This window comes from Phyllostomus discolor, chromosome 5, assembly GCF_004126475.2.
Source record: "Phyllostomus discolor isolate MPI-MPIP mPhyDis1 chromosome 5, mPhyDis1.pri.v3, whole genome shotgun sequence".
NCBI classification, from domain to species: Eukaryota; Metazoa; Chordata; class Mammalia; order Chiroptera; family Phyllostomidae; genus Phyllostomus; species Phyllostomus discolor.
The window spans coordinates 160,468,373-160,484,941 of NC_040907.2; the positions used below are offsets into that span (position 1 = coordinate 160,468,373).

General features: G+C 37.0%; 1 protein-coding gene and 1 pseudogene across 1 annotated transcript in view; one reads left to right on the plus strand and one right to left on the minus strand.

The window, feature by feature from the left end:
* The window catches only part of SMC3 (structural maintenance of chromosomes 3), a 35,239-nt gene extending 18,973 nt beyond the window's left edge, over positions 1–16,266 (plus strand). The window contains exons 14-29 of the mRNA XM_028511363.2: positions 1,972–2,075; positions 2,383–2,482; positions 2,886–3,046; positions 5,665–5,806; positions 7,274–7,424; positions 8,008–8,160; positions 9,766–9,917; positions 10,698–10,856; positions 11,432–11,539; positions 12,264–12,372; positions 13,094–13,341; positions 13,426–13,638; positions 13,986–14,177; positions 14,332–14,509; positions 15,175–15,281; positions 15,852–16,266. Of these exons, the coding sequence (XP_028367164.1) occupies positions 1,972–2,075; positions 2,383–2,482; positions 2,886–3,046; positions 5,665–5,806; positions 7,274–7,424; positions 8,008–8,160; positions 9,766–9,917; positions 10,698–10,856; positions 11,432–11,539; positions 12,264–12,372; positions 13,094–13,341; positions 13,426–13,638; positions 13,986–14,177; positions 14,332–14,509; positions 15,175–15,281; positions 15,852–15,923 (2,349 nt within the window). The 3' untranslated portion in view covers positions 15,924–16,266. The remainder of the gene's footprint in view (positions 1–1,971; positions 2,076–2,382; positions 2,483–2,885; positions 3,047–5,664; positions 5,807–7,273; positions 7,425–8,007; positions 8,161–9,765; positions 9,918–10,697; positions 10,857–11,431; positions 11,540–12,263; positions 12,373–13,093; positions 13,342–13,425; positions 13,639–13,985; positions 14,178–14,331; positions 14,510–15,174; positions 15,282–15,851) is intronic.
* Positions 793–1,215, minus strand: LOC114496096 (annotated as a pseudogene).
* Positions 16,267–16,569: the final 303 nt, after the last annotated feature.

Below are 16,569 nucleotides of genomic sequence, written 5' to 3' on the forward strand. Positions count from 1 at the left end.
ATAAATGAATGACTTTTTTGTGACTTGATGTTTTGAGTTACTTTGATAAAGTGCATATTACATATTGATATATACATTTATGTATTACAGATTATATAATTATTTTTCCCTAGTCATTTAAAGTTGATTTGGCCATTTAGTTTTTAGTGACTCACTTTTGAATGTGTCCAGAAGTAAATCAAGTTTTGTGTTTTTTTTTAAGATTGCATTCGTTTATTTTTTAGAGTGGGGAAGGGAGAGAGAAAGAGAGAGAAACATCAATATGTGGTTGCCTCTTGTGTGCCCCTGACCTGGGGGACCTGGCCCACAACCCAGGCATGTGCCCTAGACCTGGAATCGAGCTGGCGACCCTTTGATTCACAGGTCGGCACTCAACCACTGAGCCACACCAGCCAGGGCATACATCAAGTTTTTAAAGAAGTAATTCTTGGTACTCATTCTTAGTCAATGTTTAATGTAATCACAGTTAGCCAAAAAAATAATACAACAGTTGGAAGCAAACAGAACTGACTCTGTAACCATAAACGACTCAACTAGTAGGAATAGTAACTGGGAGTAATAGACAGTAGCCTACTGGCCTTGAGAGTGCAATGTGCTTTGGACTTTGGTTTCAATGGAGGGAATGGAAAATGCGGGTTTATCTAGGTAGACAGTATGGCTTTTGTTATAATATACATGGTTGAGTTTATTGCAAGAAATGGTAAAAGAGAATGGGGTTGCAGAAAGAAAAGACATGGAGGCACAACTGGTGGATAGGGGTTTTCCTACAGAGCTTACAGTTCACAGGCCTAATCAGCCCTGCCTTGGCTCTGCCCAGTTTTTTCGCATTAGAAAGTTGATCTTGCAAGTCATTCCCATGTGTAGATCCTCCGCAGGTTTCATAGATTTTCCACTGTCAGTGGTGGCGGCAAGTCTTCTAGTAAGTAGTATTTGCGTCGCTTGATGTCCTCATCAGTGAGCCCATCCATGGTGAGGATGCTGTTTAGGGTCCTGTATGCACCTTCCACATTCTCTTCCTGCACCATCACAGTTCTAGCGATGAACTTCCTACGTTTTGCCATGACCTTGAAATTAAGTCTTCACTCCACAGGACCCAGGGTCCTGGGGACCCAGCTGACACAAAGTCCCTAGACAGTGTAGCTTTAACTGCAATGCCTGCAGGTCCTTCCCTGAAATAAAGAAAATGCATTTTGTCTTGGGTTTGTACAAACATCAAACTCTTTTTTTTTTCTTTTAAAGAGCCTGGTTGATAAACTAAGATCCTTCAATGAGAAGTTTATTTATTCTTTCTCAAATTTCAAGTTCCTTATTTTTCAACATTCCAGTCATACCTTAGGGTATCAGAATGACCACTTGTGAAGGCAAAGTCTCTCCTTTATATGGGACAGATAGGATTTTACAGTGCTGATTACATTATGCAAAATAACCTTTAGCTTCTCAGTATACTCATAAATCTCTTGTGGTCTAGTGTTTGTGTGCAGAGGAGACAATATGGAAAGTACGCACTGCAGTGTTTTGAGATTTTATGAATGTACGTTTTTCTCCTAAAATTCGGGAGTATGTATTATATAAGTAGTAAGACTTAGATTATTAATGAAAAAATTTCATTTTAGCAATATTTTCTAGAGTAACTTTATGATTTATGTTTTCTGATGATATGCTCTTCTATCTAAAGATAATTTTTAAAAATGAAACTTGATTAACAGCTTTTATTGAAGTATAATTGACATATAATAAATTGCACATATTAAAAATGTATCATTTGCTAAGTTTTGACATATGTATACCTGCGAAACTGTCACCACAATTAAGATCACCTCCAGATGTTTCCCATACCCCATGGTAATTCCCCCCTCCGTCCCCTACTGTCCCCCTCACCCATCCCCTGACAACAACTGATTTGCTTTCTGTCACTTTGGATTAGCTTGCATGATACTGGATTTTAAATTTGAATTATTTTTATTTCCATAGAAACTGGATCAGGACCTTAATGAAGTCAAAGCTCGAGTAGAAGAACTGGACAGAAAATACTATGAAGTAAAAAATAAGAAAGATGAATTACAAAGTGAAAGAAAGTTAGTACAGACTAAAATATACCTTGTTTTTTGAGAAATGTTAATTATTGGCTGTTAAGTGGTCTTTAAGTTATAAATTAACTATTATTCAAGTTTGATTTTATTATTGTACTCTAAATTATATACTGTTAGTGCATCTTCTTAATACTTTCTTTTATTGTTGTTCAGTTAAAGTTCTCATTTCCCCCCATTACTTTCCTCCGCCCTACCCAACCCCACCCCCTACATTCAATCCTCTCCTTCTGTCCTGTTGTCTTTCTCCATGTGTCCTTTTGAAATTAAAGATAGTCTAATTTTTATTTGTGAGTTACTTGTGGAGAGAGGAGAATGCAGAACAGCAAGCACTTGCTGCTAAAAGAGAAGACCTTGAAAAGAAGCAGCAACTTCTTAGAGCGGCAACAGGAAAGGTGAGCAGATTTTTTTCATTACCTCAGTTTATATTGAGTCAGTTGCTGTTGCACAAAGATTTATTAGCTTTCAAGCTGTAGGTCATGGGTTCCAGGTAATAAGAGTAGAGTGCAAATCACTTGTCCTTTAAGTGTAAAATGATGGGTATTATATAATTATGTAATTAATGATAGCACTTTTGATTTTTAGATAAAGAACCCATTTGTAATGCTAGTGTCAGAGAACAGAACCCACAATATAAGATTTTGCATGTAGTTGGGATATTTCAAGGGGGTGTGTTTTGGGGGAGGGTGTTTTTAATTTAATATCTGGCATATTTTTAAATAAATATATAAAGGGTTTATTTTTTGCTAGCAAGAGAGCCATTGGTAACTTATTTTAATGTTTTTCACTTATAAACAGGCCATTTTAAATGGAATAGACAGCATAAACAAAGTGCTAGACCACTTTCGTCGAAAAGGAATAAATCAGCATGTTCAAAATGGCTATCATGGCATTGTGATGAATAACTTTGAATGTGAGCCTGCTTTCTACACATGCGTGGAAGTCACTGCTGGAAACAGGTGAGATTATTAGCTTGATATCTTGAGTTTTTAAAGGAAAGAGGAAGCCCTGGCTGGTGTAGCTCAGTGTATTGAGTGTCAGTCTGTGACCAAAGGGCTGCCTGTTTGATTCCCAGTCAGGGCACATGCCTGGGTTGCAGGCCAGGTCCCCAGTAGGGGGCATGTAAGAGGCAACCACACATTGATGTTTCTCTCCCTCTCTCTCCCTCCTTCCCTTCCCCTCTCTCTAAAAATGAATAAATAAAATATTTTTTAAAAAAGATGTCAATCCATTACCTTTAAAAAATGAAATAAAGGAAAGAGGGAATAAGAATAACCTAAGAAATAGCTCTTTGTAGTGTTAATACAGTATGTCTCCCATTATCTTGTATCCTCAGCTACTTATTTAATTTCCTAATTAAATGAATAAATTTCCTAAATTAAAATATAGGTGCTGGATCAGGACTTCCGGCCAAGATGGAGGCATAGGTAGACACACTGTGCCTCCTCGCACATCCAAGATAGGCACAACAACAATGTAGAAACGGAATAACAACCAGGACTGACAGAAAAATTGAACTGTGTGGAAGTCGGACAACCAAGGAGTTAAAATAGACACGTTCATCCCAGACCAGTAGGAGGGGCAGAGTCAGGCAGCCAGGCGCGGGTCTCGGCGTAGAGAGCAGAGAGCGTTGGGACCGGGCACGTAAGGCATCGGGGGCTCGCAAGACCACAGTGGGCGGACCCTGAGCTCGCAAGCGGCAGCTGGCAGACCCCAGCCGAGGGGTGGCAACCGGCAGACCCAGTGAGGCAGCAGTTGTGAAGCAAGGCACTGCACGCAACCCAGGATCACAGTGCTGGGAAATAGAGCCTCGGGACACTGACTGAAAACACCTGTGGGGGTTGAGGCGCAGGGAGAGACTCCCAGCCTCACAGGAGAGGTCCTTGGAAAGTCCCACTAGGTGCACAAGCCCACCCACACAGGAATCGGCACCAGAGGGACCCAGTTTGCTTGGGGGAAGTGGTAGAAGGGACTGAGGTCCAATGGAGAACAGAGCAAGCGCCATTGTTCTCTCTCGGACTCTGCCCCCACATACAACGTCACAACCTAGCAACTGGGGTGCCCTGCCCTGATGAACACCTAAGGCTCTGCCCCTTATACGTAACAGGTGCAACTGGACCAAAGGAGGGGGGGGAAGATGGCTCAAACAGAAGTGAAAGCCCCAGAATCAGTACTTTTAAGCAACAGAGAGATAACCAACCTATCAGGTGCACAGTTCAAAACTTTGGTGATCAGGACGCTCACAGAATTGGTTGATTTTGGTCACAAGTTAGATGGAAAAATGAAGGCTACAATAAGTGAAATGAAGAAAAATGCACAGGGAACCAATAGTGATGGAATGAAAGCTGAATCTCACATCAATGGAGTGGACCAGAAGGAAGAAAAAAACATACAATCATAAAAGAATGATGAAATAAGAATTCAAAAAAATGAGGAGAGGCTTAGGAACCTCCAGGACACCTTTAAGCGATCCAACATTCAAATTACAGGGGTACCAGAATGGGAAGAGGAAGAGCAACAAGTGCAAAACTTACTTGAACAAATAATAAAGGAGAACTTCCCCATTCTGGCAAAGGAAATAGATGTCCAGGAAGCTCAGAGAGTACCAAAGAGGTTGGACCCAAGAAGAAACACACCAAGGCATATCATAATTACATTAGCCAAGGTAAAAATGAAGGAGAGAATCCTGGAAGCAGCAAGAGATAAGGGGACAGTCACCTACAAAGGAGTTCCCATCAGACTGTCAGCTGATTTCTCAAAAGGGACCTTACAGGCAACAAAGGGCTGGAAAGAAGTATTCTAAGTCATGAAAGACAAGGACCTACATCCCAGATTGCTCTATCCAGCAAAGCTTTCATTTAGAATGGAAGGGCAGATAAAGTGCTTCTCAGATAAGGTCAAGTTCAAGGAGTTCATCATCACCAAGCCCTTATTTTATGAAATGTTAAAGGGACTTATCTAAGAAAAAGAAGGTAAAAAACATGTATAGTAAAATGACAGCAAACTCACAATTATTAATAATCACACCAAAAACAAAAACTAAGCAAACAACTAGAACAGGAACAGAACCACAGAAATGGAGATCACATGGAGGGTTATGAACAAGGGAGTGGAAGGAGGAAAGGGGGAAAAGGTATGGAGAATAAGCAGCATAGATAGTAGGTAGAAAATAGACAGGGGGAGGGCAAGAACAGTATGGGAAATATAGAAGCTAAAGGACTTCATGACACATGGACATGAAGTAAAGGGGGTAATGTGGGTGGGAGAGGGTGTGCAGGGTGGAGGGGAATGAGGGGGGTAATGGGACAACTGTAATAGCATAATGAATGAAATACATTAAAAAATATGTAGGTACCAAGTATTTGTTTCTGATTGTAGACCTAGAACTTCCCCCTTTCTCGGCTTTTTCTTTCTCCCTCCATTTGAATTTTTCTAAGTAGTTCTCCCCATCCCTCATATAAATTGGGTTGCATAGAAAGGAAGTGATTTGTTTGTTTAAATGTTTATAGCACTTTAAAGTCTAGCAATTAAAAACCAATTTAGTAATAAAAATGTGTCATGTTCTGTTTACATGTAGGTTATTCTATCATATTGTTGATTCAGATGAAGTCAGCACGAAGATTTTGATGGAGTTTAATAAAATGAATCTTCCTGGAGAGGTCACTTTTCTGCCTCTTAACAAGTTAGACGTAAGGGATACTGCCTATCCAGAAACCAATGTGAGTTGGTCTGTCTTTCAATCAGTTACTTTTTAAATGTTTAATACATTCTTACCGCACAGGTAGTGTACATTAGGATTCACATGGTCTGTGAGCTAAACATGCCTTTTTTCCTGTGGAACACAGTCCATGCTTGGTGGGAACGAGAGAGGCCACAGCCACAACATGAAGCAAATCATTGAATTATGTGCAAAGTGTTAAGATACATAAATGCAGGATACTTTGGGGATGTATCCTGGGGTGACAAAATTAAGGTTAGGTAGTTGGAGAATTCCCTGAGGAACTGTCACTTAATATGAATATTTTTAAGTTTTTTGAATATAGTTTTTTAAACAGCTTATAAATGAAAAATGTCTACAAGGCGATAGGCGTGAAAGTTATAATGTTGCTTTTGTTACTAGCTGGTATCCTTTAAATGGACTGAAAATATTTCTGAGACACCATTCTTGTAGTTACTTTGAGGCATTAAATTCTAGAATGTTCATGGTAGTAGCAACTATTTTTTAAACTATCCTAAGGTTAAAGCAGAAACCTTATGAGAACAATCAACAATTTTGGAGGAACAGGGAGAATCTAATAAACTGCTCAAAGGGTCCAGCTTTGTTTGGGGGAGGAGGAATTGAGTCACAAATGGGCCGTGTGAATGAAGCAAGACACAGAAGAATTCATGTAGTGTGGTTCCCTTTACACCTCCGAAACAAAACTAAACTTAGATGATAGAACTAGAAAGAAGTGCAAGGGAGCGACTATCGTAGAAATTAGAATAGTGGTCCGTCTCTCGGAGGTGACCACTCTGATTAGAAAGGGGCGCCACACTGGCGGCTCCTGGATCTCCACAGTGTTGTTTCTCGGCCTGCATGTTGATTACATTGGTGTTCTCTTTGTAATTATTAATTTAAGCCTAATACAACTGCTTTTTTCTTTAGTAGGATTTATTTCTTAATTTAAAAATTCTACAAATCCTACTTTAACAGTTTAAGAGAAGAAGGGAGGAATTAATTTTATCTGAAAAAACATTTTCCTAAATATTTAAGATAGGTATAAAATTAAAATGTTTTGAGAGAAATATTACTAGTTTACATTTGTTTTACCCTTCTATGTGACAGATGCTATCCTAAGTGTTTCATATATATTAATTTGTCTAGTCTTAACTTTGTAAGAAAGATACTGTTATTGCAAGTTTGTAAATGAAGATACTGTTATATAGGAGAAGCTAGATGGCTTGTTCACTAAGCTGTTTATCACTGTGCTCTACTATTGAAAACTTAGGTGATAATCTCAGCACAGTTTCCAGGATATTTCAGTAGAATTTTTTTGACTTTTTTAGTATAAAAACCAGTAGTTTTAAAACAGAAAGGCATTTGTGTTTATTTGTTTCATAAAGATGTAATTCATAATTGTGCTAACATGTTTTAATTAACTGTATTGTGATCTCTTTTTGCTTGCTGACAAAATATTCATTTTTAGGATGCTATTCCTATGATAAGTAAATTGAGGTACAATCCCAGATTTGACAAAGCCTTCAAACATGTATTTGGAAAAACACTTATTTGTCGTAGCATGGAAGTTTCAACCCAGCTGGCCCGTGCTTTCACTATGGACTGCATTACTCTGGAAGGTTTGTAATGGAATTTATTTACCATTTTAGTTTTAGGAGTATTTGAAAATTCATGTCCAGCTGTGTTTTAGTTGGCTTATTCAAATCAGAATCCAAACAGGGTCCACACTTCAGTATAATCATTTGGTTTATAACAGGGATTCTTAAACTTTTTTTTACCATGGAGTCCTTTGGTGAAGTCTATCAACTCTTTTTCAATGTTCTTAACTGCATAAAATAAAATACTTTGGATTTTTAAAAAGATATTTCTATTTTAGAGATAGGGGAAAGGAGGGAGAAAGAGAGGGAGAGAAACATCGATGTGTGAGAAAAATATTGATCGGTTGCGTGTCACATGGCCCCAACTGAAGACCTGGCCCACAACCCAGGCATGTGCCCTGACCAGGGATAGAACCGGCTACCTTTGAGTTCACAGGCCAGCTCTCAGTCCACTGAGCCACACCAGCCAGGGCTAAATTCTTTTCTTTTTAGTTGCCATTAAACAGGTAAAGCCTGTAGATTAGTTGTTTGATTATGTAAGTCAGTATATCATTGAGTAAAGGTGTTATGAAGAATTGCTACCTTTGTTTTGTTTTGTTTGTAGGTGACCAAGTTAGTCATCGGGGTGCTCTAACTGGAGGTTATTATGACACAAGGAAGTCTAGACTTGAACTACAAAAAGATGTTAGAAAAGCAGAAGAAGAACTAGGTGAGCTTGAAGCAAAGCTCAATGAAAACCTACGCCGAAACATTGAAAATATCTTTTTGTTTTGTGCTACTACGTAGAGCTGCATTTTGGTTGGAATATATAATCTTTTGCATGTTAGGTGTGTCTTCTTACACACTCAGTGAGAAAAAATCCCTTGTGTTTGCCTTTTGTTTAAACACAGAAGCTTATGTTGTTTGTCTTTTTAACTTATGAAGACAGAAAAAAACTAACAAGTATTTTAACATTGATCCTTTGCTGTTAAATAGCATTGAATCTACTGAGAGAAAAGAACTCAAGAAACACTAAAATTTAAGGTTATAAGGAAATTTAGGCGGATTGGGCAGAAAATTGTTGAGGGAAAACCAGGGTAGTGTTCCACAGAAGAAAGGTGGGGGAAGGTGAGTACCAGGAATGCTACATGCAGCATAGAAATTAAATATATAAGGGTTAAAAATGTCCATTAGGTTTTTCTATCACAAGGTCATATGGTTCAGATTTAGTATTAGTGGAGGAAATGGCCACCAAAGCCCATGAAAATGGTGTTTCTACCAAGAGTGGCTCGTTCACCACAATGCCCCTTCTTCCCAGCACGCCCATGCCTTCTCTCTCAAGCATGCATCTCCTAAACTCTAAGGATCCCCATGCACAAGACTTGCAACCACAGGAGCAGCGGGCAGTGGTAGTTCACAGACTAACCCCCTGGACTGGTCTCCAGGGCTCCCTTTTCTCTGACTTTTCAGTGAGCTAAAAGCAGCCCCGCCTTGGCCAGTCTGTTGCTGGGACTTTTACCTGTCAGTGAGTCTACACAGCGCCCCCTGGCGCACTTTCCTGTAATGTTTCTAGAGAGCCAACGCAGTCCCCGCCTCGGCACTCTCCTGTTGGCTGCTTCTGTCTTAAGTCCTTTCTTGTTTCACTGTCCCCAGCTTTAATAAACATACTCTCAAAGTCACACACGCACACGCACACACACACACACACACACAAGTGGCTAGTTCAGTTTACAGTTGAAATAGTTGTGCCTTTTCATTGTCTTGAAACAACCATGGTATAAGGCACAAGTGTTTTATGTATACAAGTATGACTTTATAGCTTATCTGCCATCAGTGAAAGCAACAACACAGAAGAAAAGGTAAATAAACATCTTAGTTTTGACTTTGCAGGGATCTGCATAGCATACTTTGAGAATTCCCCAAATTGAGCAAGATGTTAGCTCTAAGCATGGTGAGATACTAGGGAAAAGGAGGAAATTGGCAGCTTAGACCAAATATCTTCCTGTACTTGATAATCCAGTGAGGTGAAATTATTCTTCCACGTTGGGTAAGGCCTCTTCATACATAATCTCCATATATAATGCTTTAAGCATAATAGATTATGTAGTAAATATTTGTTGACATAAAATATTTTTAGAAGTAATACTGTTATATTTCATTTATCTTCTAGGGTTTCCCAAGAATGCTGATTGATTGATATAGCTATTAGCAAAATAATAAATGTTATTTTGAAAGAGAAATGGTGAGGTGAGCACCATTTAATTCAACATTATTATGGTCAATAAATTTGAGGAAACAACTTTTATTGAAGGGTAAAGAAAAGGAAGGGGATACGAAATGTGTTTTAATAAGAACTGGGAGAATTTTCCTTAGCCTTGTATATGGATTAATAATGAAATTGACCAGTTGATGAACCAAATGCAGCAGATAGAGACCCAGCAAAGGAAATTTAAAGCATCTCGAGATAGCATATTATCAGAAATGAAGATGCTGAAAGAGAAGAGGCAGCAGTCAGAGAAAACCTTTATGCCGAAGGTTCGTAAGTATGCCTTTTGTTACAGATGTTTTAATTATATAGAATTGGGCGGACCATATTACATAGGTTATCCTTGGGTTTCAAGTGTTCCATTTTTGTTTAGTGCCATACTTGTTTGGATGTCTGCATTTGTTACATCACACTTACACCCATGGGGGTACCCATGGTCTCCTTCCATAGCCCACATTCAGACTTTTCAACTTCATTAAACAAATTGGTATTTTGAACTCTGGCAAAATAGTACTGTCTGATAGTAAATTTGTCAGTAAGCACTTTTGTCTGTAGAGTACTATTTATGGAGTCACATGAATATTTCATTGCATTTTGTTCAGAGTATTAAAATGAGTAGAAAGTAAACTTACTGCTGTTACAAGTGATAATATTTAATGGTCTTATAAACGTGAAGCGATTTGACAAAAACTATTAATTTGGTATATCAGTAGTATTAAAACAGAAGGTTTTTTTCCCCTAAGAATTGCCCATAATTTTTCTATCCATGTTCATTCTAACAACTATTTTTTGTTCTTACGAACGTGTATGAAGATTTTTATATAGATTGGTCATGAGATACGGTGTTCCATACAGCCCCATAGTATCGCGTCAGGAATATCGTTGCTGCGGTTCTAATTATCAAATTTAATGGATACCTAGTAGTTAATTGAGTTGATACCATTATTTAGCTCATTTTACTCTCAAATATAGATTGTTACCAACTTTTCACTATTATAAATGATACAGTAACTAATACATTTATTAATAAATGAATAATCATCTCATAGCAACGTAGCTTACAAAGCTTGGAGGCAAGTTTGCACGCTATGGAGTCCACCAGAGAATCCTTGAAAGCAGAACTGGGAACTGATTTGCTTTCTCAACTTAGTCTGGAAGATCAGAAGAGAGTAGACGCGCTGAATGATGAAATTCGCCAACTTCAGCAGGCAAGTACAACTGACAGGAAAAACATTTTGTTGATGACTAGCTACTGTGAAAAGTGTCTTTCTTGCTAATGAAGAAATGCAAAGGATTATTAAGAAAGTGTAAAAATGACACTTGGACTTAAAATAGCCATAAGAAGAAATAAGTCTTTCTAAACCATTCTATATATGTTAGGATTATACAAGAAATCTTCATTTTATTCTATCTTATTTAATGGGCACTTATCATTAGTAAGGTTGGGATTGTTAGCTTTGCCATGTTGATGTGATCAACATGTATTTAATATTGTTTTGATTAAATATTTTATTATTTAAACTGAGATAAAAACAACACTAAGTCCAAAAAATAAGCAGGAGAAGAAAAACATTTTTGATAGCATGTGCTTATAAAAAAAGCCAGGCACAAAAACAGCATTCTGAAGAGAGAAAATGAAGAAAGTATAGGGCTTTTGGGAGGCTATAAAAGTCCTATTTTCAGCTCATTTGAAAATAAGTGATGGAGATGACAGCACATTAACAGCATTCCTGCGGGTGATATGTACATGCGCCTGTAGACACATACCTTTCTTTTCTTTTAGGAAAACAGACAGTTGCTGAATGAAAGAATTAAATTAGAAGGTATTATTACTCGAGTAGAGACTTATCTCAATGAGAATTTGAGAAAACGCTTGGACCAAGTAGAACAGGTATGTTCTTTTTTGAGAGTTCCTCGATGACCATAGCTTTTTGAAAATGCGTGTATGAGAGGCTCTGGCTACAGGCATGGACTTTGGGAACAGAAAGACTAGCGGTCCGACCACCTGCCTTGCGTGGGAATTCTAGCACCGCCACCTGGTGTGTGATCTTGTATAAGTCATTTCATATTTCTCTTGTTATTTAATTTTATTTATTTTTAGAGAGGGGGAAGGGAGGGAGAAAGAGAGAAACAGATCAGTTGCCTCTCGCACACCCCTAACTGGGGAGCCTGTCCCGAAACCCAGGCATGTGCCCTGACAGGGAATCAAACCAGAGACCTTTTGGTTTGTAGGCCAGCATTCAATCCACTGAGCCCCACCAGTCAGGGCAAATCATTTAATATTTCTAAGCTTCAGTTTCCTCTTGTGTTAAGTAAACGTAACAGTAATACTGTTTTGTATGACTATCCTGTTACAATCTAGGAACTCAGTAAAAGTTCATTAATATTTTATTAGTAGTAGGCAGATGCTGAGAAATTTTTTAGTAATTTTATTATTCCCCCCCATAATGATACTTTAAGTACTTCCATTTATATGGAATGGTTTTGTTTGTTTGTTTTCTTGAACATTTATTCTAGAATAACAGCTATAGAAACTGTTGGTTGTCATAACATTTTGAAACTAACAAAACTCATATTTTCTGGTTTAATGCTCAAAAGTTCCTTTTGTGCTGCAGGAACTGAATGAACTGAGAGAGACAGAAGGGGGTACTGTTCTTACTGCTACAACCTCAGAACTTGAAGCCATCAACAAAAGGGTAAAAGATACTATGGCACGATCAGAAGGTAAATTACTATTTAGTAAAATTTTTAAAGATAATTAATTAAATTTAGCCCTGGCTGGTGTGGCTCAGTGGATTGAGCACTAGTCTGTGAACCAAAAGGTTACCAGTTTGATTTCCAGTCAGGGCTCATGCCTGGGTTGCCCCCCAGGTCCCTGGATGAGGGTCTGCGAGAAGCAGCTGATGATGATTCTTTCTCTTTCTCCCTCCCTTCCCATCTCGCTAAAAATAAATAAATAAATAAAATCTTTTTTTAAGCTTTATTTAATTTTTAAGCTTTATTTAATTAAATTTAGCTTATGTGTTTTATAACATTGTTTACTACAAAAAGAAATATCTGAATAGGCAAAAGCATTAGGGTATTGATTGTAAAATAGTAATCTTTGTTTTATTGAATTTTTGTGACAATTTTAAGACCATAAATTATTTCGTTGACAAAAGTAAGAAGTAACTGAATCAAGTTTCTTATCTCCTAGTTGCTGAGAAGAAAATTATTTTTTTTAGTTTTTTATAAACATTAATAAGAAAAACTGTGCTTGTGATTCTTGTGTAAACTCCAAATTTTGTCCTGATTAAGTGTTTTATGAATTTTTATAGTAAAATTTAAAGAGACATTGAAAAAGTCTCTCTATTTTGATAGATTTGATTATTGAAACATTTGTTCACATAACACTCGGGCTGTAAAATACACATAGTGGCCTAATTTGTTTTTTTCTCCATTTTAGATTTGGACAATTCCATTGATAAAACAGAAGCTGGAATTAAGGAACTTCAGAAGAGTATGGAGCGCTGGAAAAATATGGAAAAAGAACATATGGATGCTATAAATCATGACACTAAAGAACTAGAAAAGATGACCAATAGACAGGGCATGCTGCTGAAAAAGAAAGAGGAATGTATGAAGAAAATTCGAGAACTTGGATCACTTCCCCAGGAAGCATTTGAGAAATACCAAACACTGAGCCTCAAACAGGTAAAGCTTACTGGTTTTGAATTTGAAATCTCATTGCAAGTTTTCCTGCATATGAATTTATGTGTACATCTTTTCTCCTTGTAGTTGTTCCGAAAACTTGAACAGTGCAACACAGAATTGAAGAAGTACAGTCATGTGAACAAAAAGGCTTTAGATCAGTTTGTGAATTTCTCTGAGCAAAAAGAAAAGTTAATAAAGCGACAAGAAGAGTTGGATAGGGGGTACAAATCAATCATGGAACTGATGAATGTGCTTGAACTTCGAAAGTATGAGGCCATTCAGTTAACTTTCAAACAGGTATGTTTCTTTTTGTAGTAGATACACAAGTCAAAAAATGTGGCTATTAGTCAATTCACTGTTCAGTTTATAAGGTTTTAAAGCTTTTTTCCCACTGATAGTTGGATTTAATACATGTGAATAAATCCAGCATATAAGTTACTAAGCCTAGTAACTAGAATGTTTTATACAGTTCTTAAAAGTATCCAATCTCTTATTCTTGTTTTTAAAAAAAATACTTGTGACTGCTTTTAAATATCTTTGTTTTGAGCAGTAATATGTATAATTCCACCTAAGTAAAATTTATATTCAAATTGACACCCAACCTTATTATTTATGTGTTTGTTTATTTGTTTGTTTGTTTTAAGGTGTCCAAGAACTTCAGTGAGGTGTTCCAGAAGCTGGTACCTGGTGGCAAAGCTACTTTGGTGATGAAGAAAGGAGATGTGGAAGGCAGTCAGTCTCAGGATGAGGGAGAAGGGAGTGGTGAAAGCGAGAGAGGCTCTGGGTCACAGAGCAGTGTCCCGTCGGTGGACCAGTTCACCGGCGTTGGAATTAGGGTAAATACCTCAGCATCCAGTTTTTCTCAGTGATTTCCAATGTGGAATTTGTAGAATATTTTGCAAATCTGAATTGATGTATTGTGTGCAGTTTAATTTGAAGAGGTGATTGTGACTCTGCTCTTTTAGGATATTGACTCAGATGTTTTCTTAGGTGTCATTTACTGGAAAACAAGGTGAAATGAGAGAAATGCAACAGCTTTCAGGCGGACAGAAATCTTTGGTAGCTCTTGCTCTCATTTTTGCCATTCAGAAATGTGACCCAGCTCCTTTTTACTTGTTTGATGAGATTGACCAGGCCCTGGATGCTCAGCACAGAAAGGCTGTGTCAGGTACAGTTTGGTTTTGTGCTTAACAGTGAGAACGTGCTTTACAATGATAGCTCGCCTCTTACAGTGATTTCTTGTTGCATGAGATATTTGGGGGACTAGAGAGGGTATGTATTTAGTAAATGAAATTTCTCTTTTAAGAGGTTTTTAAAAATTGAGGATTAGACTACTTGCAAAGTTTAGTTCTCTGAGAAAGATATAATTCTTTGAATCCCTTGAAAATCCTACTTCAGTTAAACTTTTATATAGAAGTCTCTCATTTTAAACTTGTATTTCTCAATGTTTGAGTAGTTCCTGTCATAAACAGTTGATTCTGTGTTTAAAGAATCTGTATTTGATCCTTAGTAAGTTCAGAAGATCTTTGAGGAGTGGGTAGAGGGGAAAGGTTGTTTTGTCTTTTTGTGTGGGAAAACTTATTTTGCTCTCATGATATTTCTAATGCTGTGTTAGAAGTTGCTGCTTCCTTATGTTCTGTAACTTTAAGATATTGGGGTTAAAGATTTATCCCTAATTTAAGAAATTAAGGTAATTTTTGTAGGTATATGCATGAAAAATAGATTCACAGGCTGTGTTGAATTTTAACTAAGTGTAAAGATAGTTGGTTTTTAAATTTTAAGATCTGAGAAAAGGATTCTATTACATTACCTTTTATTGTTTTTGTTTTACAGATATGATTATGGAACTTGCTGTACACGCTCAATTTATTACAACTACTTTCAGGCCTGAACTGCTTGAGTCAGCTGACAAATTCTATGGTGTAAAGTTCAGAAATAAGGTAAATTTTTTTACATGAGGTTTAAGTTGATATAGTATTTAATCCATTATATTTGTTGAATTCTTTTTTATGTTAAGTCATGAAAGAAAGCTTAGAAAGTAGTTGCTTATCAGATGATGTCTTTGTAAAGAAGAAACTTTTACTTTGGCATTCATTGAATTGATTTTATTTTCATTGTCATTAAGAGACAGTATCTTCCTCTCTCTTCAGTATTTATTTAATGCAGTCTTTAACAGTTAGGTACATTGATTTATGTTTGGTTGAACCACATAGTTTCTCCTGGTATTTTAAGCCTTAATTAAAATTGGTTCTTTGAAATAGCAAAATAATATTCAGGCATAAGTACTTATCTGTATCTTCAGATCATTGAAATGCAGAGTATTTTTAAACATGCACATTGAATAAACACCATTATAAAGGTTTTGTCGGGCAGTGTTTTAGAATCATTTGACTTTGTATGTAAAATTTATAGGTGATAGCTGTGTATTTTAAATGTTGCCTTATACAGTGAGAACACTGATATATTTTTTGAAGATTTAACAGATTTTGTTTTTAACACTTACTCTTCAGGTCAGTCATATCGATGTGATCACAGCAGAGATGGCCAAAGACTTCGTGGAAGATGATACCACTCACGGTTAATCGGAAAATACCGTCCCCTGGTCTTCAAGATGTACATACTATTCTGATTCTCATCCCCGGGAACTGTAAATTTAAACTTAAACATCTGGTCATTATTAATAGTTTTCCAACTTAGAGCACACACAGTCCTTTTATATTTCTGTCATTGTATTTTATAAGATACTCTGTAATGTTACATTTCTATGTATAGTTTCAGAATTTTATTTCCCACACAACTTTTTGTAAGTGTCTTGTTCCTGTTTTAAATCTTTTGAAACATGCTAAATATCGTTTCCTAATTATTTTATCAATTTATATTGCTTCTTTTTTATAGCTTCAATTAAATAATTGGTTTTATGACTAATTTTGTGTTTCCTGTATCTTTTCATTTTTAGTTGTACAATTAGAAACAGATTTTTCTTCAATATCTGTGTCTTATTTTGCCTAAGAAAAGGTCTGCCTTTACCTAAAAGAAGATTTTAAAAATACAGTTTCATATTCTGTTGAATTACATCAGTGGTTCCCGGTCCTGGCCGCACGCCTAAATCCATGGGGGAAGCTTTTGTAAATGTAGCGCTGCGGGAGCCTTCCCCCCAGTTGGATCAGATCCCCTGGGGGGGGTGTGCTGGTCACTGTTAATTCTGCAGTGCCCCCCGGCGATGCTTTC